This window comes from Mirounga leonina, unplaced genomic scaffold (genome assembly GCF_011800145.1).
Source record: "Mirounga leonina isolate KUSES-001 unplaced genomic scaffold, KU_Mleo_1.0 Mir_151, whole genome shotgun sequence".
NCBI lineage: Eukaryota > Metazoa > Chordata > Mammalia > Carnivora > Phocidae > Mirounga > Mirounga leonina.
The window spans coordinates 2878907-2903315 of NW_023270377.1; the positions used below are offsets into that span (position 1 = coordinate 2878907).

At 53.8% G+C, this 24409-nt stretch overlaps 1 protein-coding gene across 5 annotated transcripts in view; it reads right to left on the bottom strand.

The window, feature by feature from the left end:
• Positions 1 to 1840: 1840 nt before the first annotated feature.
• Positions 1841 to 24409, bottom strand: part of RAMP1 (receptor activity modifying protein 1) — a 61904-nt gene continuing 39335 nt past the window's right edge. For 3 of the 5 annotated variants that reach the window (XM_035006788.1, XM_035006789.1, XM_035006787.1), the window contains exon 3: positions 1841 to 2503. In XM_035006788.1, the coding sequence (XP_034862679.1) occupies positions 2248 to 2503 (256 nt within the window). In that variant the 3' untranslated portion in view covers positions 1841 to 2247. Of the gene's footprint in view, positions 2504 to 22241; positions 23235 to 24409 lie in introns of those variants that run through there. The other 2 variants (XM_035006786.1, XM_035006785.1) reach the window with 2 other exon arrangements.

Genomic DNA, 24409 nt, shown 5'->3' on the forward strand with positions numbered 1-24409 from the left:
ACCAACCCTCCCCACCTACACACACCACACACCCCCACACCATATACCCACACACTCCCACACAATCACACACATACCTCACATACACCCACACACATCATACACACCACACACATACCACACACACACCTCAGGCCAGCAAAGCACTTAGGAAGAAGGGGGAGCCTTGTCCTTGAAGATGCCATAGCCCTAAAGCTGATTTTGGAAGGACTCCTCACTCAGCCCCGGCGAAGCAATAGGGCGACGTGGGGCCCTGACCACCTGTAGGGGCCTGAGGATGATGGCGCTGCCCTGGCAGCTCGGGGCCCAGGTTCCTTCCACGAGGGGTGTTAACCCTGGACAAGAGGGACCCGCAGGCTTATAAAGCCAGTGCCTTCAGCACATGCACACGTAACTAATGACAGGACGAATGACTAGCAAGGTCAGGCTGGGGGCTGTGGAGCCTGTCACCTTTGCGCTCAGGTGATGATGTTTATGAAGACCTCCTCCAGCCCACAACACCCGCTCCCTGCCACCTCCTGCTCCTGAGACCTCGCCCATAGCCAAGACCCATGGACACCTGGGCCCTGAGCCCCCAAGCTCTTCCTCCACCTGCTTCCTTGCCTACAGCCTGCACCCTAACCTGCTCGCACGACGGCTTCCTCGGGGAGGAGCCAGGGATGAATGGAGACAGGGGCCCATTCCCTTCTAGCTCGCGGCCCCAAGTGTACAACATATGAAGGCAGAGGGAGCTGGGCCCTAACACTGCAGCCTGACCAGCCCCTCCGCCAGGTCCTGACATGTGGACACTGGGGTCCCTGTTGGTCCTTGAGGCAACTATCCTGCCGTTAAGACCACCTGAGCTCCTTTCCTAGAAGGCGCCACCATGCCGGGTGCCCATGGTTCAGCGCAGAAGCTTGAGAATCTCCGTCAGGGAAACCATTTGCACACAAGGGGCCTGCCCGTGATGGGACAGCAGGTGCCCAGGAAGAGGCTGGGGGGTCTCCGGCTGGGGTCTTGGTCTGCGCAGCTGAGTGGGGTGGTGGGTGACCCCACGTGGTTGTGGTACGCGAATGCTGAACATTCCAGGAGGCAATGGTGTTGGGCCCCTGTGTTTGGGTGGGCTGGCCTGTGGGGCCGAGGGAGAGGCCGAGGCTGAGGGTGCAGGCATGCCGTCCCATTAGTCATCCTGAGAAGGGGCAGGTCCTGGGCCCTGGAGGGTCGGGCAGGCTGGGGGCCACAGGGACCTCAGAGGAGAGGTCTGAGCTCAGAAGACATCGGGGAGGAACAGCATGGAAGCTCCTCTCGGGGATTCAGAACCTTCTGGAAGGTGGCTGTAAGCAGGGTTTGGGAAGAACTGTGAATGGGAAAGCAACAGCCTGGAAACCGCCGGCAAAGCCCTCGGGGACAGGATGGAGGTGGGGAGCTGGACCTGAGGGCTGGTGAGGTATCTCTGAAGACGGGCCTCACCCTGTCTGGGCACCACAGTCCTCGGGCCAGTGGTTCCAGCTCCTGTGGTGAGGGTGAGGGCGTGTGGGGCCGTCAGAGCCCCACGGGGGCCTCTCCGGGGCACGCAGCGCCTCGGCTGCCCACCATCCCCACCGCAGGGCCCTGGCACGGCCCCTTCTCACAGAGGCAGATGGAATCTGAAGGGGCTAGCGTTTCTCCACCCTTCTTCCCTCAGTGATCCATCCCCAGAAGTAATGACGCTGCCCACATTTGAGGACATCCTTTTTTTTTTTTTTAAAGATTTTATTTATTTATTTGACAGAGAGAGATCTCAGGTAGGCAGACAGGCAGGCAGGCAGGCAGGCAGAGGGAGAGGGAGAAGCAGGCTTCCCACCGAGCAGGGAGCCCGACGTGGGACTCGATCCCAGGGCCCTGGGATCATGGCCTGAGCCAAAGGCAGACGCTTAACCAACTGAGCCCCCCAGACGCCCCTGAGGACATCCTTTTAATCACCACGAACTACTTATCCAGAGTCTGGCTTGAGGCTGGGACATTAGGAGACAGAGCTTGGGACCCTCCCCGGGAATAGCGACGGTTGCGCTCCTGCCCCCACCCCAGCCCCTGGGACCCCCACCCCGGTGGCTTCGACCTCTGGCCTTTCAGGTTAACGCGTGTACCGCAACCACCCCGAAATCCCGATAGCTCTTCCTGGGGAGAGGAGGGGGACTGGGGGCCTGTGCTGCCGTCTGGGCCCCGGAAGCTCTCCCCAGGCCAGGCCGGGGCTCCCTGCCTGCCCCGCCTGCCCCCGGGGCCGCGCGCCTACACGATGCCCTCCGGGCGCTTGCTCCTCCAGACCACCAGCGCCGTCACCAGCAGGGTCACCAGGATGGGCACCACGATGAAGGGACAGAGGATGCTTCGGGGCGGGTCCCGCACGGCCCTGCCGGACGCAGGGCAGTTTTTGAAGTAGTGCCGGTGGATGGCCACAAAGAACTGGTCCACAGCCGCGTTTGGCCAGAAGCAGTCCAGCTGGTCCGCCACTTGCCTGGTGCAGTCTGTGAGCTCTCCGTAGCTCCTGCAGATGGAAAAGCAGCTCATCAGCCCCCGAGGGGGCCGAGGGCCACGGGAGGACCCAGCCGGGGGCTCTTCGGCCCGTCCCCCACCGTGGCCAGCACCCCCAGAAGTCCAGGCCCAGTGGCAGCGGCCCTGGCTCTAGAAGAGGGAGACCCCAGATGGTGTCGTGGGGGCTCCCCAGATGTCCTGCATGTGCCCAGACCCTGGAAGGTGAGCTGGGGCTTAGGGCCGTCCCTCCCTGCCTCCAGGGTTCCAGGGACTGGGGTGCCACATGCAAGGGCAGCCTAAAGGGCAGGGCAGGCCAGTCAAGCGCGCTCAGACAGCGGCCTGGGTCAACAAGCCATCGGTGCACCAATCGCAGCCTCTCCAGCCTCACCCCACGGATGCCCCTTGGCCTGGAAGGCAGGGCTCCCTGTGGGGCCTTATCGCCCAGCCCCCATCTGCCCACTCTCACTGGTGTTTCCCACAGCGCTTGTCACTCCTCATTGTATGGAGGGACATATTTGTTTTATTTATCGGGTATAAGTGCCATGAGGACAGGGTCTGTTTTGTTCACCTCTGTAGTCCCAGGGCCCAGAAGAGCTCTCGGCCCATGGCAGATACCAGTCAATTGTTTTCTTCTTCCTTTTTTTCTTATTGTGGTAAAGTTTAAATAGCACAATTTTATTTTACTATTTTAGCCATTTGTAAGTGCACAGTTCGGTGGCAGTAAATGCACTCATGCTGTCGTGCAGCCGTCAGCACCGTCCGTCTCCAGAACTTTCTCACCTTCCCAAACAGAAACTCTGTCCCCACGAAACTCTGACTTCCCATTCCCCCTTCCCCACCCACCATTCGACTTTTTGTCTCTGAGTGTGACCGCTCGAGGGACGTCGGGTAAGTGGAATCATAGAGTATTTGTCTTTTTGTGACTGGCTTATTTCACTCAGCATCATGTCCTCAAGGTTCATCCACGTTGTAGCAGGTGTCAGAATCTCCTTCCTTTTCAAGGCTGAATCATATTCTGAATGATTTTGTTTATCCATTGTCAATGGACACCTGGGTTGCTTCCACGTTTATGACTGTGATGAACACAGCTGGTGCGGACATGGGTGGGCAAACGTCTCTTGAAGACCCTGCTTTCAATTCTTTTGGGTGTACACCCAGAAGTGGTGCACCCAGAACACCAGATATGGTGGCTCTACGTTTAATGCTTTGAGTAAATTACTTTTTAATACATGAAGATTCAACATTGGGGGAAATGAAGACGTAGTTTCCAGAAGGTGAGTCACTTCTGCTTCTGCTTATCAGGTAGAAAGCTGCAAAGAATGTTGCTCTTACCTGAATGATAGCCAAAAAAAAAAAAGGCCAAAGAAACGAAAAAACAATATGTTTTCTGGAATCCATCAGAGAGCAGAGACTGCAAAGCAGTGAAGTGACTTCTTTCAAGGCCGAGCAATGCGGGGACTGTCCCACTTGGGGCAGAGCATGGGAACGAGCCACAGCCGCCACACCAGACATGAGGAGAAACCCACTTGTAACAAACTGCCAAAGGCCAACTGTGGGCTGGAAGGTCAGTTTGGAATTTCTGGGGCCCCAGACACACTGGCGGTTTTGTGACTCACCGCTTCTTCCCATGAGGCTCTTGTTCGTGAGAAAGATTAGGGGCAGGCAGGAGACCGGCTGCCACGTGGGGCCAGGCACAAACACTCCACATTTCCTGAATACTTCTCACGTAAGAATTGACAGCCTTAGACCCCTGGAGGAAGAGCAGTGGATTGTGGCGAACAGACCCATAGCCCTTCCAACACTCCCAGGCCCTTCTCTTCTGGGAAGCGAAAGCCTGAAGCTGCTGAGGGAGGGATGGTACAGCCTGTCAGCCCCAGGGCACAAGAAAGATGCACTGTGGCTGACGGAAGGATGGGGAAAAGACTCTTTTCCCTTGGGAGAGCAGCAGGAACCCATCCTGGGCCTAGGATCCTGCATGATACCAAACAGAGGTCTCCTGCCACTAGGAGAGGGGCAGGAATCTCCCAGCCAAGACCCCACAGATACAGGGCAGGGTCTGGCCACCGCGGGAAGGGGCTCGAAGGCATGGGTCTGTCTATTCTATGGGCACAGAATAACAGGAATAGCACAATAACAAGTAGTAGCCATCTGCCGCCCAGACAAGGTGGGGAGAGGCCCACTGTGTGGCCCAGGCATGCAGGATGGGACACTGCACTGAGGACACTTCACCAGCCCCAACTCTGAGCACAAGGCAATGGGAGCCTGTTGCTAGAGGTACGGAGGCCTGTGGTGCTCTGAAAGTAACCGTGCAACCACAAACCCCAAGCCCAGCCCAATTCCTGACAAGATTGACTCAGACCTCACCTGAACAGCCTGGCAGAAGAGGCTCACCCATTTCCAGATAGAAACACTGGTTACCTCAGTCTCTGCTGTCCTATACACGAATATTCAGTATTCAATAGAGAATCATGAACTTTTCATTCAAAAGCAACAGAAACCAAGCAACCCCTTGTCAAGAGAAACATCAATCAACAGAATCAGACTTTGAGATGACCCAGATGTTGTAACTACCACGCAGGGACCTCCAAAAGATGAATATGATAAAGGGGTCTAGTGGGGAAGGCAGACAATAGACACAGAGAATTTCCGCAGAGATGCAAGCTGTAAGAAAGCCAGAGAAAAATGCTAGAGAACAAACAAACACAGTATCAGAGAGAATTCCCTTGATGGGCTCATCAGCAGACCTGACATCTGAGGAATGAATTAGTGAACCTGAAGGTAGGTCAGTAGAAATTACCCAAACGGAAACACAAAGAGAAAAAACAGAGCACCCTTGTGGTGAATTAATAACACAGCCAATGATATCAACTCCAACTTGTAATCTGAGTCCCAGAAGGAGGAGAAGAAACGGGGTGGAAAAAGTATGTAAAGGGACAAATGGCTGAAAAATTTCCAAAAATAGTGAGATATCAGATTGCAAATCCAAGAAGTCAGAGAACCCTAAGCAGGGCAAAAACCAAAGCGACAGCAACAGCCGATAAACAGCCACACAGACCCATCAAGTTCAAACGAGCAGCTGAAAACCAAAGATAAAGAAAAAAATCCAAGAGAAAAAATCCTAGAGTCTGTTGAGAAGAAAAACACCTACAGAGGAGCGATGACAAGATGTCAGCAGAATTCTGACCAGAGGCTGTGCAGGCCAGGGGACAACGGAGTGACAAAGTATTGGTAGTGGTGGTGGGAACACACCCCCATCTGCCCAGAACCCCACACCCAGCAAACATAGCTCTCACACACCAAGTTGAACTAAAGACTCTTCCAGAAGAAAAGAAGCTGAGAGAATTCATTGTCGGCAGATCTGGGCTATAAGAAATGCTCGAGTTTTTCAGTCAGAGGAACGTAACACATGGAGAGCTCCATAAACAGTAAAAAGGAGGATCTTTAAAGAATACTTTTCTGGTCTTTCTGATTTTTGATCTAGAAAGTGAGTAAATGGAGCAGAGACTACAGATCAACATTGAGGAGCTACCCAAGGAGGCCTGAAAAGGCTGCATGGAAAAGGCTGGGCTGTCTCCTGCACCCTAGCCCCCCTCCACCGCAGCTCCCGTCAGCCTCCAAACCACTCCGCCACTGTTTTCCCTGTCCTGGCTGCTCTCTGGGTCACTGCCGTGAGTGCACAGGGACCGTGGGCCCCCCTCAGTCCCCATGCGAGGGCAGGGTACGGGAGGCCCCAGGAGGGAGAGGGCAGGCCGAGGCGACAGCAGCCGAAGTGCAGGGGGACCGGGGTGTGCGGTCTTCCTAACGGAGCAAGGACTCGCGTTTCAAGTAAGAACACCAGTGCAAAGAGTGGCAGGAATTCATGACAGGCTGGGGCTCACTGAGAACAGATGAACTCGCACTTACCAAGTGCCTGGCCCGGGTAAAAGCTGAATGTGTCACGTACTGTTAAAACCCAAAGTCGATGAGCCACAGGCTTACATGTTGTAAGCACTGGTTTGAATGACTGTCTTCTGCCTCAGGCCCACCAGACCAAACCAGTCAGCAGGACCAGTGACAGACAGTCCATCCTAAACATTGTCCCCCATCCTCAGCGCCTGAGGAGTGGGGCTGGGATGTCCCTAGAAAGAGGTGTCGCCATCTCTAGGCTGGCCAGCCAGGACAGGGAAGAGCCCCCGACCCAGGAGATGAGACTCCACAGACCCCGCACTGAGGCCACGTGGAGGGTGAGCCTCTGGTGGGCTATTCTGGGATCAGGCACTTTCTCCTTGAAATGTTATCCCTCCCGTCTGCAAAGCCACCCCCGTCTAAAAATATCTCTAACATGCAGTCAGCCGTCCACATCCTGTTTATTTATACAGAAGTGTCAGCTGAAACTTTCAATAAATATTTTGAGCCCTGTCAGCAATGGTGTGATAAGAGAATTCCCCTCAGGGCACAGACATTCTTCTCTTCAGAAGAACATAGTACTGACTGAAGGGCCCAAAATAATAATGAAAAATATTTTTGCCTAACTTAACCCTCTATTTTCAGTTCTCACGTAACTGAACAATTATCTTTTTTTTTTTTTTGGCTGAGACATTCTATTCTGGGCCTGTAATCAAACTTTGCTTGGCATGTTCCTGAACACTATGGTGGGAGTTTCCAATATGTTTGGGTCCCAAGTCAAGGGCGCCATGACTCATGGGTGTTTACTTGTTTGACAAGAAGGCCGATGCCCACGGATGCCCCAGGCAAGTGGTCTGCTCTGGGGACACCTGTGGTTGGTGGTGTCCCCCAACTAGCCCTGACCGACCCTGATGTGGGTTATCCCAGGCTAGGGCCTGACACCCCACAGACTTGGATTCAAATCCCAGCTCCATGGCTTATCGTGAGTGATCCTGGGGATCTCATGTCCCCTGTCGGAGTGAGCCCTGGCCTCCTTATATTCCAATTAGGAGACCACCTGGCAGGGTTATGGGGCGGACCAAGTTAAATGAAGTCAAGGGCCCACCATACAGCAGGTGCCCAGTAAGTGGATGTTACTTCATCGCTTCCTCCCAGACAACTGGCATGTGGCTCATGAAGTGTACGCTTCTTGTTCCACCAACTTGAGCAAAAGTTGACCAGGCAACAACATGTGTCTAAGCCTCCAAAATCTGAGGAGGAAGCACTTTTGGACTTAGGTCTAGTTCATCTGCCTGCCTCCACCTGTCCGGGATCACGCATCACGCGTGGCTTCCCACTGCTCTGCACACCCCCCGCGGGGAGGGGAGGTGGCGGCCGGGCAGCCCGAGGCTGGCCTGGGGAGCCTGTCAGAACGCCAGATGACACGGGGGGAGGCTTTCGGACAGCTGGAGAGGCGTGTGGGTGGGTGCGAGACGCAGAGCCAGATACCCGTGACGCTTTTGGTTAGGCAGCTCTTCTGGAAATCCAAACAATACGCTTCTGAGAAGGAGTTTGACCTCACTATTAAGAAAAAAAGAAGCGAACATCCAGATTTAAAAATAAGAATGCTCAGCACCAGCGAAGCTGTAGTGAAATGAGGCAGGCCCTTGTGCCGTCACTAACAGGTAAGTTGATAAAATTTTTCTGAAAAGCACTTTGGCAGTATGCGTCAGTGACCTCACTCCTGGGGATACCCTTTGACCCAGTGAATCTGTTTAGGAATTATCCTAAAACAATAACATAAAATGCAGACAAAAGTAATGTGAAGAGATGTTCACTGCAAATCTGTGATTTTAAAAAACAGCCAACAGCTGGACAGTGGTGAAAGAAACTGCTTCTAAAAGCCTCCCCTTTGCACCCTCTCCTGCGGGCTCCCAGCCCCATCAGAGGCCTCCACCGGCCAGCTCCCGCCGCAGCCTTTCAGGAAGGGCGAGGCCACCAGGTGGCGCCCTTCGGGGGCACCTCCTCTCTCTGGTCTCCTCCCCTGGGGATGCTCCTCCTCCCCTGCAGTCGGGCCCAGGACCTCCGTCTGGGCTGCTGAGCCTCTCCCCTCCAGCAGCAGCCTGACCTGTCCCTGCCCAGAGGCTCCCCTGTCCTTGCTCTCTCCCCCGTCCAGGGAGGGGCGTCCACAGGCTCCTTGCCTCCCGGGCCAGCTGTGACCTTCCCCCCCCCCCAATGCCTTGTGAGGCTTGGTTCTGCCCACATCCAGCTGTCAACACACCTGACTTCCAGGTTATCCCTGCCTCAGCCCCGTCTCCCACCACCTGGGAAACCTTGTCCAGCCCCTGAGTTGTCATGGACTTCTCACCTCCTCCAGAGGTGGCCCCTCCCCTCCTGTGGCCCAGTCACTGTGCCCAGGAGTAGGCAGAAGTGATTTGTCTTGGTGGGTTATTACGACCCACATTGCTAATACCAGCTTCCACTTCTCTGCACTAAATTTGGCCCAGGGGTCTTGGCCTCTCTGTACCCCTTCTCCTTTACCCCACCCAGCTTAGTCAGGGGTGGCCATCAAACCCCTCCCTGCTTTCCTCTCCTCTGCACCCCTGTGCCTAGTCCACTATCCACCCCTGCCCTCCCCTGACCCCCAGCCTGCTGTCCATCTTAGCACCTTGCTTCATACCTTCAATGCTCCCCTGTGCTGAATTCAAAAGCCCCTCATGTGGCTCCCACCCTCAACCATGTCCTCTCCTTCTCACTGGCTACATGCTAGTTACGCTGGCTGATGTTCCTGCCTCAGGACCTTTGCACATGCTGCTCTTTCTAACTAGAAGGCTCTTAAACCCATCTTCACAAGGCCAACCTCTGCTCATCCCTCAAATGTCACTTCCTCAAAAAGGCCCTTTGGCCTCCTGGTAAAGTGGGGTTTCCTTCATAGATGTCTTACTTTGTACTTTAATTCACGTGATGTTTTGCTCGCTGTTGGTCTCAACAACTAGCCTGCAAACACCTGAGGGCAGGAACAGTGTGAGAAGAAAACAAAATCCCACGTATCCTGTTCACTGGGGTCACCTCAAAGGCAAAGGGGAACCAAAGCTGAAGGAAGAGAGAAGGTGGGGACAGGAGGGCCCACAGGAGGGGCGGTCTCGGCAGCAGGATACAGCCCCGGGCGACCGAAGTGCGCCAAAGGGGACATTCACACTGGGAGTGTGTTTTGAGAGCTCCCCAGTGTACAGACAGCCTACAGATGTGGGAAGCATGAGACGGAGTCAACCATGCCTTCATGTCGGAGACTTTAACCCCCTTTCAGGGGTGAGCAGATTAAAACTAGCATAAAGTGAATAAACCGCATTCAGGGACTGCATATGACGTGTCTGGTCTACAGAGAATCAACAACTTTTCAAAGGCCACAGATTCTATTTAGGCAGCAAAGAAAAATGACAGATTTCCACAGTGAAAATTGTACATCAGTAGTCTTTGACTACAATATTAAAAAGTAGAGATTAGTAAGAAAAGGATAAATTTAAAAAAATATCAAATCTCCAGAAATTCAAGAGCACTCATATACTCTTGAGGTCCAGCGAGAACTTGACAATTTGCTTACACGCTATTAAGAACACAATGCCAACACTACTCGTAAAAGTTAGGGGGATGGCGCCCAAAATGAATCCTGAGAAAAATCCGCTGTCGTAAACCATCTTATTATTAAACAAAAACATATGAAAATACATGATGTAAGTCTCCAAATCAAGACATTTTTAAAAGAGAACAACAAAATAAATCTTTCCAAAGGGCAAATCATTTAAATGCACTAATAATTGTTAAAAACTAATATTTAGTGATTTTTAAAATTAACATATAATGTATTATTTGTTTCAGGGGTACAGGTCTGTGATTCATCAGTCTTACACAATTCACAGCGCTCACCATAGCACATACCCTCCCCAATGTCTATCACCCAGCCACCCCATCCCTCCCACCCCCCTCCACTCCAGCAACCCTCAGTTTGTTTCCTGAGATTGTGTCTTATGGTTTGTCTCCCTCTCTGGTTTCGTCTTGTTTCATTTTTCCCTCCCTTCCCCTATGATCCTCTGTCTTGTTTCTCAAATTCCACGTATCAGTGAGATCATATAATAATTGTCTTTCTCTGATTGACTTATTTTGCTCAGCATAATACCCTCTAGTTCCATCCACGTCCTTGCAAATGGCAAGATTTCACTCTTTTTAATGGCTGAGTAATATTCCATTGTATATATATACCACATCTTTTTTTTTTTAAAAGGTTTTATTTATTTGACAGAGAGAAAGACAGCCAGAGAGGGAACACAAGTGGGGGGAGTGGGAGAGAGAGAAGCAGGCTCCCCGCAGAGCAGGGAGCCCGATGCGGAGCTTGATCCCAGGACCCTGGGATCATGAGCTGAGCCGAAGGCAGATGCTTAACTGACTGAGCCACCCAGGTGCTCTGAGAATTACTTTCACAAAAGGTGCCAGACTCAGGCAGTTCTTTCACATTCTTAAGATCATAGGGGCAGCTGTGGAGCTCCCCAGGTCTTTTAAAGAGTTTAAAAAAACCCTGATCCCAACCCTCTCAAGATGGCATGTCCATGTGCCCTGGAGCCACGGATGTCTCCACTCACTGATTGAACAGACACAAAAGTACCACAGCGGGTGCTAGCTGATGTAAGCCAGTCGCACAGAACACCCTAAAGCAAGGTTTTTTCAGAAATGCTTCAAACTAACTATAAAATCACACTCCAACCTGTCAAAGGGAAAGGTTATATGGCCATTTCAGTACAAGCTGAGAAGGCACTTGATAAAATTCAACATTCATTTCTGATTAAGAAGAAACAACCCTGTAAAACCACAAAGAGGGTCTTTTCTTAATGTGACAAAAATCTCGCCCAAACCGAGGGCACACATCCCATTCATTACTGGGAGCCGGGGGCGGTTTCATGACAGGCCGGGATCGCCTGACTTCACCTTCAAGTGGCCAGGTCTGTCTTCTCCCTTGTGGCTTCCGTCTTCCGTGTCGGGGCTCCCACCCCCCACTCGGTCGTCACGCGGAGCCTTTCCAAAGCAGGGAGGGGCTGGCCACCACGGGGGCTACGTCCCCCAGTGTCAGAGAGCCACGCAGCGGCCCGGCCTGCGTCAGGCCTCGAGTGAGCACGCCGGGCGGCTCATCAACTCACTCCGCACCCCTGGGGTCTGCAGCCGGAGCCGCAGCTGGGGAGCATACCGTCGCGCCCTCCCGAACCCCGGCCCCATCATGCGGGCAAGGGGGCCGAGCCCGAGGCGAAGGAGCCCCCGTGCATCTCTGCGGCCCCGGGGCTGGCCGTCGGCGGGCTCAGACAAGAGGGCTTTGGCGTTCGTGTGACCACTGCGTGCACACGCGAACTTTAGGATGCATTTCTCCAAGGTTCCTCCGACCGTTTATCTCCTTATGCTGTAGAACAGGGACCCCAGACATCTTGGCCAACCTGTGTCCCCAGGGAGCCCAGGGAACGGGCGGCTCCGGCCTGGCCCTAGGCTTGCGGCGTTCATGTGCACAGACCCCAGGTTCCCACCAACACGCTGGCCCACACAGGACCGAACAACTCGACAGGCTTCCTACGAAACCCCGCTGGATGGAGGAGGTCACTTCCACGGCACGTCTCTGGAACCAGCTCCCTGGTCAGCCGCACCTCCCTGACGCCCGGGGCCTTGCCGAGGGAGGCGGACAAGTGCTATTTCCTCAGAAAATGAAGAATGTGAAGAGAACAGAGAACAGACAGCCCTGGGAGGTTCCAGGGAAGAAGAGGAAGGCCAATGGAAAGCGGCTGGTGGTGTCTCTGCGGGCTAGGAGCAACAGTTCCTCAGGACCACCTGCAGCCCGTCCAGGACATGCGTCAGCTGACAGATAGCAGAAGGGGCTCAGGGAAGAGCTGGACTGCCCTCTGAGGCCTCCTCGGGCCAGGGCCCCCCTTCCCACCCCGCGGGGCCTCCGGCTTCTCGTCTCCTGGCCGGCAGCCCGCCTGGCGCTCCCACCCCCGGAGACATTCCACAAGGGAGAAACGCAAGACAGCGGGCCTGGGTCACTCCGCTTCAGTCCCCGGGCGTTGGCCCCGGAAGACGCTGCCCCCCCGGGCACAGACAAGGCCCTGAGGGCACCGCCCCAGAAGTGACCCCCACACCCCCCTCCTAACGGCGTGCGTGCGGCAGACACTCAGCCTTGGGAGCCTGAACCTGGCCCCTCTCCCACGTTCTGGTTTCTGCCCACTTCTCAAGACCCACGCACGCACGACCTGCTCCGTGACCCCCCAGGCCTGAAAGGATTGCACAGTTGCTCTTCTGCAGAAAAGCGGCTTCTTCCACCCCGGTCTCCTCTCGAAACGCCCCCAGCCCCCTGCCCGTGCACTCCTCCTATTTCCTCTGAGTCAGGACTCGGGCCTGGCGCTTTTGGACACACGCCCTGGCTGGGTCCTCTGGGCCCCGGGGCGCCCCTCCCCCATCTCCCACCCCATCCTCTTCATCCATTTGCTCTCTGTCTCCCCACCGGACCGGGACGTTGGGAGGGGCAGGGCGGCTTGCCTCAGTTCCCCGTGGAAGCCTGGCCCGTGTGGGGGCACAGCGGGGCTCAGCGCACAAGTCTGACATGCCTGCGACTCTGGGGTCCCCCGAGGGCACCGCCTGGAGCCCTTGTTTCCCAAGCCTGGGCCAGGAGGGAGAGGTGGTGGGGAGCACTGCCCCCTCCAGCCTGGGCTGGACAGAGGAGCTCCAGAAACCTCTGGGGCTCCCTGCCTGGATACGGGGTCTGCAGGTGGGCCCAAGCCCCCCAGACACATGTCTCAAACGCACAGACCCACAGTCCATACATGCAGACCTGTGTGCTCTGTGCCAGTCCCAGAGCCCACCCTCGGGCCTGGAACCTGGAACGGACTTTGGGGGAACGGGGGGGACTCCCTGGGAAGACTGTTCAGCTCTGCATCCAAGCTGGTCGGGGAAGCAACGTGTGGGGGTCATGCCGTGCATGGGGCCATGTGTGGAAAGGGGAAGAGTGCCCCTTCCTCCAGGCAGGGTTTGTGGCTTCAGCCTCCACCTTGGCCAGCTGCCCTGTGAAGGGTACAACCTGCCAAGCTGCGGTGTGTCCTTGGGCTAGAGACTTGGTGTGCAACCTCCATCTGGGAAGACCATCCCAGGGCTGAGCTGGAGACCAGGGAGCCAATGTACACGGAGGCCTCCACACCCCCAAACCCATGGGGGAAGCGCCAGTCAAGGCGCCTGCTATCCATTGAGGGGACCCCAGTGTTTTCCTGTGTTTCTGGAAGATTTAAACAGAGTTTGGTGGACAACACAGAACTCTGCTGCCACACGAGGCAGCTCTAGGCCCAGCCCTGGTTTCCTGAGCTTGGCACCAGTCGGGCCACAGTGTGGCTTGAACACCTTCCTCTCCGGGCTCTGCAAACAGAGCACTAGCTCCTCAGCAGCCTCCCGGCTTCCTCGACGGGGCACAGCCTGCAGAGAAATGCTCCCGCGGGCGTAGGAGCGGCGGGCCTAGAGGAGGCGGGGGGACCGCAGGGTCCTGTGTTGGGAGATCAGGCTCTGGGGACCTGAGGCGACAGAGACACAGAGGGAGGTGGGTGCACCTCTCCAGCTGCCCTGCTGTGGTGGGGCTGGTCAGCCTGTGCACCAGGGGCTGTGGGTTCTTGCTGGGAGCACATGCTGCTGGGGCCTGGGGTCAGGCCAGGCCTGGTCTTGGTCCCCCGGGCGATGGACACCCGGCAACTAAGGAGGCCACATGGGAACCACGCAGGGAGCTGTGGCATGCAGAACGGAGACCCACTTAGGTTGGGGTGGACAACAACATGCCCCCCCACAGCTGAGGGCAACAGTCCCCAGCCAGGACTGCTGATGGCCTGGCTCTCCGCCCTCCACAGGCCCGGAGATACTAGGACATATTCCCATAGGCAGGTTACTGCCTGCAGCAGCTTTAGGAGCCAGCGTTCCTACCCTCTCCTTACAGACAAGTAAACTGCAGGCCATGTGGGTGACCCCGGGTGGCAGTGAAGGGGGTGGCCCAGGGGGCTGAGCCAAGTCTCTCTGGCTCCTCCACGCAGGCAGCTGCCTCCCCTGCTTGCCCCCAGAAGCCCCTCGTGGGGAGGAGGCACCCAGCTGGGGCCTGGCCTCCTCAGCCTCCCTCCACGGCTCCTGTCCCGTGGCTCTGGGCCGAGCTGCTTCTGGTGCCTCTGCTCATGCTGGGAGGGAGGAGAAGTTTCTAAATCCGTCCCTGGCTCCGTGTGCAGCCCTGCTTTGGCAGCAGACACAGTGCCCGGGGTGCTGCCGAACCAGGCCCCCCGCGGAGAGGGCCTACCGGGCGGGCGGGGGCACAATGCCTCTTCTGAGAACAGGCTGGGGCAAGACGCAGGCTCCCGGGCTCCGGAGCTCAGGGACATGAATCTGCAGTTGTAAAGTTCAGCAGGCGTCTGAGAACCCAGGGGCGTGTGGCTGACCACCGAGCTGTGCGCGCTGAGGCCCAGGCGTCGGCGTGACCCCCCACCTTGTCCTCGCTGTAACCCCGGGGGAGGTCAGGGACCCTGTGCAGACACCGGGTCTAGGAAGGTGAAGCTGACGCTCCCACGCTCGCTGGGACCTGGGTGTGCATGGGTCTGAGTCAAAGGATTAGGAGGACAGCCGGGCGCTATATTTGGACACCGACACCCCGGACATTATCCTCGTGAAGGCACGCGGGCCATGGGAGGGAAGGGCTTTTCCCTCCAGCCCACCCTGGTCTCACTGCTCTCGGCCCGTCCCGCCCCGGAGACCCTTTGTCTCTGTGATGCCACCTTCCGCAGGGACCCCACTCCAGCCTCCCCCGCAGCGGCGCCTGCCCCGGCTCCCCTCCCCCCACGTTCCACCCGCTCGCGGCCTCGTCCAAGTGGCCCCTGCCACCTGGGCCCCCAGTGCCCCAGTCCTACCGCATTCGGAACTCAGGGCGACACTGAGGGAGGGGGAAGGGCAGGGTGACGGAACATTCTACACCACGGTATCCTGCCTGGCGGGGAGACTGAGCACTGCACCGTGGTGCTTTCACCTGGCAGGGGGGCACAGCGGTCCCGCGGCTGACAGCGAGGCGGAGAAGCCCCCTCCGAGGTGCCCGGTCCCTGCACACACGGCACACGCTGGCCACCAGGGACCCCGCAGCTGTCGGGGAGCCTCCACCTCTGGCCCAGAAGCCCCGGGAGGCCCGGCACCAACTGTCTCCCCGGAACCGGCCCGGAGGGGGTGTGCTGGAGGGAAGGAAGGCACACTCGTCTCCCTCCTGACTTGATGGGGCCGCTGAGACCTGCCAGCGCCGAGACCCTCACCCGCGGGCCCTCCACCAGGCCTGGGGCTTACTCGGAGGGAGAAAGAGGGGCTCCCCAGCAGCCACAGGGCTGGGAGGAGGTGTCGCTCCTGGAGGGAGTGAAGGTCCTGCCCCCTGGGTCCCCACCGGCCACAGCATAGACCCAGCCCCTGTGGAGTCTGTGGCCAATGGCTAGCACTTAAATACCCGGTTCGGAACTCCTTCATGGTACCCACGTGCCCTCGCCTAACTTTTCGGGGAAGAACCATGATCGGGACAGGGTAGGATAAGCTACCACCAGCCCCTGGCCTGGCAACACTCTGTCCTACCCCCCTGCGAGCTTGTGCTCATCCAGGCAGGGAAGCTGCTGCTACCCACAGCAGGAGAGAAGCTTCCAGCCACCGGCAGCTGCTTCTCTGTGATTCAACATCAGCCTGGGACAAGCGCGCACCATGAAGCAGCCCCAGCACCCCAGGAGGATGAGAACACGGGGACATTAAGGTCACAAGGACCTGCAGGCCCACCTGGCTTTCTGGAGGGGGTCTTGAACTCATCCCCCTACCGGCACTGGGACAAGCTGGAGGAGGGGAGTCAGGCATTGGTGCCGCCTGGCAGCCCGTGTCCCTGGGGGTCCTGGCTGTCCAGGGCCTGACGGTCTGTCTTGGGCTCCTGGAAGGCAGCCCCTGAGCAGTCGTGGGGCTCTGGGCCCTGCTCCTGCCTGCCCCACACCGTCACTGTCCTTTCCCAGTCCCTGCCTCTAGTAACCTGCAAGCAACCACACTGGAGGTGATACTTAAAACATAAGAAACCATCTCCCTGCCTTCTCAGAGACAAAGGCACTCCGGCTACACCAACTTCAGAAACCCAGGCTGTTCATCACGGGTGTATTTTCCCGCCACGCTGTCACTCCCGTAGAAAGGCAGCTTTTTAAAGCACCTTAGAAATTTTTCGCTTTTGAGAACGTGTTAATCATATGGCTTATTCCTAGGATTTACTTCGAATAGTCATCAGAATTTAAAAGGTACGTGTGAAAGGGAACGATGGGTTAAAAATAGTAAGACATGCTTGAATTAACAGCCTATTTGCGAAGATGAGTAGCCACGAGCCCAATCAGACCAAGCATTATTACTGACAAAAGTCAGAACCACGCAGGGTGAAAAATAAAAACAAAATAGAGGACGGAAAGAAGAGGCAGGTGTTAGAACATTAACCCAAATCAATGAGGAGAGAAAGAGAGACAGACACAAAGCAAAATTCGAGGAAGCCAAAAACCCAGAGACTCTGGTTCTTTCATGGAGGGGAGGCCAGGGTATGTGGTCTGACCCTGTCAGAAAACCAACACAGAAATCAGAACGTCTGCGTTTCACATTTCACGGCTGGTTGAGTGAAAAAGAGCTTTCCAACAGCCAAGCTCATCGGAAAGATAAAAGACATGACGTTTCAACAATGGGAAGAAAAAAAAAGAAATCAGCGTAACAAGATAAAAAATCAAGACAAAAAAACGGAGCACCTGAAGGCTGAACAGAAAGGACAAACACGAGGTCATTTTCTCGGTTCTGAGGCTCATCGCTCTCTCTGTGGAAACATAAAATCCAACAATATGCTGTTTGCAAGAGACACGAGACGAGGAAGAGGAGGTGTGAGTAAACTTCAAGGGGCTGCAGACTGGTGTTTCAATGCTAACACGAGGCCAAGAACTATCACATGTGCTGAGAGTCATAACCTTACGTCACGGTCGATACCGGCAGCATAATAACGGGGCATCTAAATGCTATAGAAATAGAGCAAGATCTATGCATAGACACCTGCCAGAAAAATGACACAGAAACCAGGCTAGTTTGGTCAGGACTGAAGAATCCACTACTCCCTTATCAAGCACACGGAAAGTTCAGGAACACGGGAAGGAGCTGAGTAGCGCGACAGAGCAGAGTTCATTGCTCTTTCGTGGGAATGAAACAGGATGAGCAGAACATGCTTCGTTTTCAAGGATTGGTGGTGTGTTTACAGAAGGTGATCGTGTGCGAGATCTCAAAGAAAATCTCAACAAAAAGACGAAAGCAGGAACTATTCGCTCTCAGTTCTCTCACTCTCTCAAAAGAAGAAGAGACTAAGAACCAAACAGAAATACAACACTTGAGAATTAAAATGTACTTGCCTAAGGAAAAAACTGTCTGATACAATGAAGCCAGGGACATCTCAAAACCAGCAGAAAGTGGCAAAGAAGTTCCTGAGGGAGAAACCTCACGGCCTTAAGTGCCTTTATTAGGTTCTAAAAAAGGTGAGAAAAAAATGATGATGTAATAAGCATCTAAATTCTATCTCGTGAAAGAAGCAAATATTTTTTTTCGGAAAGGGAAAAAGAGGGAAAAGCAAATGATGAAATTTAAAGCCAAAAAATTTTTAAAAGACATTGCTATGTGGAAAGAGCCAAGATGTCCATCGACAGATGAATGGATAAAGAAGATGTGGTATATATACACAATGGAATGTTATGCAGCCATCAAAAGGAATGAGATCTTGCCATTTGCAACGACGTGGATGGAACTGGAGGGTATTATGTTGAGTGAAATAAGTCAAACAGAGAAAGACATGTATCATATGATCTCACTGATATGAGGAATTCTTAATCGCAGGAAACAAACTGAGGGTTGCTGGAGTGGGGGGTGGGGTGGGAGGGATGGGGTGACTGGGTGATAGACACTGGGGAGTGTATGTGCTCTGGTAAGCGCTGTGAATTGTGCAAGACTGTTGAATCTCAGATCTGTACCTCTGAAACAAATAATGCAATATATGTTAAGAAAAAAAAAAAAGAAGAAGAAGAAGAAGAAGGTAGCGGGAGGGGAAGAATGAAGCGGGGGAAATCGGAGGGGTAGACGAACCATGAGAGACGATGGACTCTGAAAAACAAACAGGGTTCTAGAGGGGAGGGGGGTGGGAGGATGCGTTAGCCTGGTGGTGGGTATTTAGGAGGGCACATTCTGCATGGAGCACTGGGTGTTATGCACAAACAATGAATCATGGAACACTTCATCTAAAACTAATGTTGTAATGTAAGGGGATTAACATAAGAATAAAAAAAAATTAAAAAAAAAAAAAAGACAAAAAAAAAAAAAAAGACATTGCTATGTAAAACCTAGCCTGTTTTCTAAAGACCTAAAGAATGAGCACAATGACCAAAAAAGTGGACCTTGTCATCTCCCTCTGCTGACCGAGGTGACCCCTACACAGAGAACACAAAGGACGAAAAAAACACAAAGATTAAACAAAATTTTGAATATAGAAGATCTGAAACATTTAAGGGGATGCTATGCGTCATTATGTTTTAGGGAGGAATGTGAAGAATACAGACCCAATGAACACTGCTGAAATACAAATGTGAAACAAAAAACAGAAAGCCCAAATCAATCAACAGGGAAAATGGAAGAAGAAATCCTCCCCCACACATGTAGATCTGATGGTTTTAGTGATGAATTCATTCACACTTGCAAGGAATGAGTAATTATCACGTCACGTAAATTATTTCCCACTCTTGACCCCTATGGTCAGCTGAGCACATATATTCCATCAGACAAATGTGACCCTAATCCTAAAACTTCCAGGAAGCTTCTGAGGGAAATCAGGAGATGTCAAAGAAGCAAATACTTTTATACTCATTTTACTGGGCGGGGGGGGGGGGGGAGACAGAGGCCCACAGAGGTTAAACTGTGATGCAATCAGCAGGATTCCTGAGAGGCAAGTCCCACTGGAGCTCTGTGCCTGGTCCACGGTGACAGGTTTGTGCTAATTGCTAAGTGACAGCATCTGAAGGTAGCAGCCGATGAGCCAACCCGTTGGCTGCCGCTCCTCAGGACACAGCGGCCAGAGACGCTGGCCGTGGGAAGCAGCCCTTGCTTTCTCTCGTTGACTGATTGGTGACTGGCCACCTCAATTAGAATCTCAATGTGATAGGCAGTAACCTCTTCGACATCGCCCACAGCAACTTCTATCAAGATACATCTCCAAAAGCTAGTGAAACAAAAGCAAACATGAACTTTTGGGACTTCATCAAGAGTTTCTGCACAGCAAAGGAAACAGTCAACAAAACAAAGAGGCAACTCACAGAATGGGAGAAGATATTTGCAGATGACACTACAGATAAAGGGCTGGTATCCAAAATCTATAAAGAACTTCTCAAACTCAACACCCAAAAAACAAATAATCAAGTCAAAACGTGGGCAGAAGACATGAAAAGACACTTCTCTGAAGAAGACATACAAATGGCTAACAGACACATGAAAAAATGTTCATCATCATTAGCCATCAGGGAAATCCAAATCAAAACCACACTGAGATACCACCTTACACCAGTTAGAATGGCAAAAACTGACAGGGCAAGAAACAACAAATGTTGGAGAGGTTGTGGAGAAAGGGGAACCCCCCTGTTGGTGGGAATGCAAGTTGGTACAGCTACTTTGGAAAACACTGTGGAGGTGCCTCAAAAAATTAAAAATAGAGCTACCCTATGACCCAGCAATTGCACTCCTGGGTATTTACCCCAAAGACACAGATGTAGTGAAAAGAAGGGCCATATGCACCCCAATGTTCATATCAGCAATGTCTGCAATAGCCAAACTGTGGAAAGAGCTGAGATGCCCTTCAACAGATGAATGGAGAAAGAAGATGTGGTCCATATATACAATGGAATATTACTCAGCCATCAGAAAGGATGAATACCCAACTTTTACATCAACATGGATGGGACTGGAGGAGATTATGCTAAGTGAAATAAGTCAAGCAGAGAAAGTCAATTATCATATGGTTTCACTTACTTGTGGAACATAAGGAATAACATGGAGGACATTAGGAGAAGGGAGGGAAAAATGAAGGGAGGGAAATCGGAGGGGGAGACGAACCATGAGAGACTATGGACTCTGAGAAACAAACAGGGTTTTAGAGGGGAGGGGGTGGGGGGATGGGTTAGCCCGGTGAGGGGTATTAAAGAGGGCACGTACTGCATGGAGCACTGGGTGTTATATGAAAACAATGGATCGTGGATCACTACATCAAAAATTAATGATGTACTGTATGGTGACTAACATAATAAAATTAAAAAAAAAAAAATCTCAATGTGACCGCTTATGGAACTTGGCAGAATGGTTCTTCATTCTTCTGGAAAAACAGGCAGAAAATATAGCAAAGAAACCAAAACATAATGTGAAGTGCAATGAGAACGAACAGACCAAGAGAGCATGAGATCTTCTAAATTGTAGAAAATATTATAGAGCCACGGTGATGGGAAGGGAGGGTATGGCCCCAAGACATAAATAAAAATTAACTGAAATGATCCGAATGTACACAAGAACATATTATGTATTAAGCTACGCATAACCAAACAGAGGAGGTAGGAAATAATATTTAACAAATTAAGTTAGCATCATTGAAGTAGGAAGGAAATAAATTTTAATTCATGTCTTAATGTTAAACTACAAGAAATGTTATTTCAAAACACATAACAACTAAATAGAAACAGAACATAATGTTGTGGCCAAAGGACTCCCTTGAAATTGCGACAATTGAATTTCTGGAACAGATAGGACTGTGCCCAAGTCACAGACCTCTGAGGAGTGAGTCAGGGCACACATGTAAACTGAATAACTAATATATTACATGAGGGAAACAAACATCACCAAAGTAAACACAAGGGACATGCGAAGAGAAAATATTTGGAACAAAACAACAAATAGCTAACTTCTACCACATTCAGGAGTTGGTAAAATAAGATTAATAATACTCCCAATGACTCGGAAGATAAGTAGCAAAAGTTATGGTCAGATAATTTGCACTTGAAAAAAATGCAAACAACTGTAGAACGGCTTCTCCTTTCTAACAGCCAAAGGCGGGCACATTAAAGGAGAGAAATCTCATTTAAACCTGCAAAACTAAAATCTCTACAAACTCAATACTCAGGAACATATGAGGAAATAAATAATTTCATATGCTGCTGGTAATATAAATTAGGACAATTCCTTAAAAGGGCAACTGGGAGGGCAGCTCTTTCTGGCATGGGTCCTGTCCCCGTGCTTTAATAAGACCACCTCTTTGCACCAAAATAAAACAAAACAGAACAAAACAAAATAAAATAAAATGGCAACTGGGCAAAACCTATCAAGAACCACAGAATGAGGGCACCTGGGTGACTCAGTCGTTAAGCGTCTGCCTTCGGCTCAGGTCATGATCCCACGGTCCTGGGATCGAGCCCCGCATTGGGCTCCCTGCTCAGCAGGAAGCCTGCTTCTCCCTCTCCCTCTACCGCTCCCCCTGCTTGTGCTCAAGCTCTCAAATAAATTAAAATCTTAAAAAAAAAAAAAAGTACAGAATGTTCATGGCATGGGCTGTAGTAAGTCCATTTGTAAGAATTCTTAAAGAAATTAGTCAAAAAAAGAAGATCATATGTACAGAACTGCATCATTTATAACAAAAACCTGGAAAAGGCTCAACATAACAGGATTGCGAAAATCAGGATGTTTGTTTGGCCTTCCCGCCACGGAGCTAGGCTGCATCCAGCTGGCCCGGGCTGGGAGGGTAAACTCACCTCTTGCTACTCAAAAGGAGTGTATTTTTAAGAAAGTGGGTTCTCTGGTTTTTAGCTGAGCGAAGGGGGAGTGCAGACGTAAAAGGCACCTGTCCCGCAGGGCACTCCGTGTGTAAGTGTCCAGGGCTGAAGTCCTGGGAGCCACCAGGGGAGCAAGTTGTCCTCAAAACATGCATGGGGAAGGCAGACGGCCAGCCGGTGCCACAGCTCCCGGGGGGCTGTCCCACGGTGGGTTCGGTGTCGCCGGCCCCAAGAGTGCTTGGAAGATGGCCACCAACAGAATGACCGATGAACGGATGGGTCCTGGGAGACCCTGGGGGTGGGAGGAGTGCTAGGCTGAAGGTCAGCAGTGGGGGGGGATGACAGTGGTGGGGGGACAGCTGCTGTGACCCCCACCCTGCCGCATCCACTGTACCTCCCCACCGCGTGCTCCCTGCCCCCTTGGGGGGCACAGCCCCGGGGGCCACCTGAGAACACACTCGGGGCGCACCGCGTGAGCCCGCCCGGCCCCCCTCCCTAACAGCACAGTCCTGTCCGCACAGCCTGGACGTCCCTGGGGCCTTCGGGCTGGGGCAGCGGGCAGTCAGAGCCGCGTGTCCAAGGCAGAGGCAGGAGGGGACGGCATGTTGCCGCATGTCCCCGTCACCAGGATCCGTCCCACCTGCCTGAGCCTGCGCTCCCAGCTGGGATCTGCTCAGTGTCGCCCTGCTGCTGACCTTTCCATGGTGACTTCATCCCCAGACCGAGGAGGTGGGGGGAGCAGGGCAGTTCATCACTCAATGGAAACAGATGTCACGCAGGCTTGGCGCCACGGCTCTACTCGGTCGGTCACGGCCGTGTCTGGGGAAGCACATGTGCCCTCTGCTGCGGCCGGAAGGACCCGGCAGCAGACATGAAGGGGGGCCTCGGACGACGCCGTGGCCCCTGGGCGGGGAGGAGCGAGGGCCGGCGGTCCTCCTCGCTGGCTCCCAGCGTCCCCCCCCCCCCACCCCACACAAGGGACCGCTCGGCTTCTGGCCTCTGCAGACACACGTTTCTGGGAGCTTTCTCAAGGAGGAAGTGGGGTTCTTCCTGCCCATTCCCTAAAAGCCTCCAGGCCAACAGGTGGCCATCCACAGACTGTCTGGGGATCATCATGAGAACGCTCGCTGGAGTAGGCATACAGATGAGGACGCCCCGGCCCGACATGCCGCTGCTGCCCGTGACGGCTTCCCACCCCCCGAAATGCAGACCGTTCCTCTGGCTGGTGGGGCACAACCAGACGGGCACCTTGTGCTGGGGTGATGATGCAGCTGGGGCAGGGTGGGGCTGGGAGCCACGGTCTGAGGGTCTCCCCCGAGGGCGTCCCTAGGACTCTTCTATTGCATCTGCCTGCCCAGGGCTGGCTCTGGGTGCAGGCTGGGGAGAGCAGATTTCCAGAACCTTCCGTGCCCCCCTCCCCTCTTGTCTAGAGCACAGATCTGGGTGCACAAAGCCTAAGACAACTCCTTCCTTCCTTCTCCAGCATGCCCCGCTCCCCCATGGTTGGTCCCATTGCCCCAGCCCTCCACCTGCCCCCCCCAGGTCAGCCGTGGTGGAGCTCCTGACACAGGGTGGAGGGGCCTGGCAGGCCTTTGCCTCGCTGCCGCTATGGACATTCCACTCACAGACAGCCTCCCCTGTTGCTGCTGTGGGGTCCTGGTGGTGTGTACGGTACACTTCTCCCCAAGACGCCACCTAGGTGCATACTTCCAGAAGCTGAATTCGAGAGGGTGGAGGAAAAGGTCCCCCCTTTCCTCTGCCCGCCCAGCAAACTCTGAGTCCCATGATGCCTCCCTGTCACAGCTGTGGCCTAACAAACCCCAGGGGTGGCTGCCGGGAGCTCCAGGCCCAGCTCAAGTGTCCTTCCTCTCTGCTGACACCAGCAGTGAAAGAACCCCCTCCCTCCACGTTTGCACACCAGGAGCATGGGGGGGAAGGCAAAGACGTGCAGAGAGCTGTGGAGGACCACAGCAGACACCCTCACCCAAGGCCACCTGCCCTGGCCCTGAAAAGCTGTGTCCGCACCTCTTCCCGCAGGGCCGGAGCTCCCCAGTGAGGCCCCGGGCTGGGGAGCGGGAGGGACGGCCTGGGCAGAACCAGCCTGGCTCCCAAGGGCAAGCTGGGCCACCTTCCTGGGACAGCCCCCC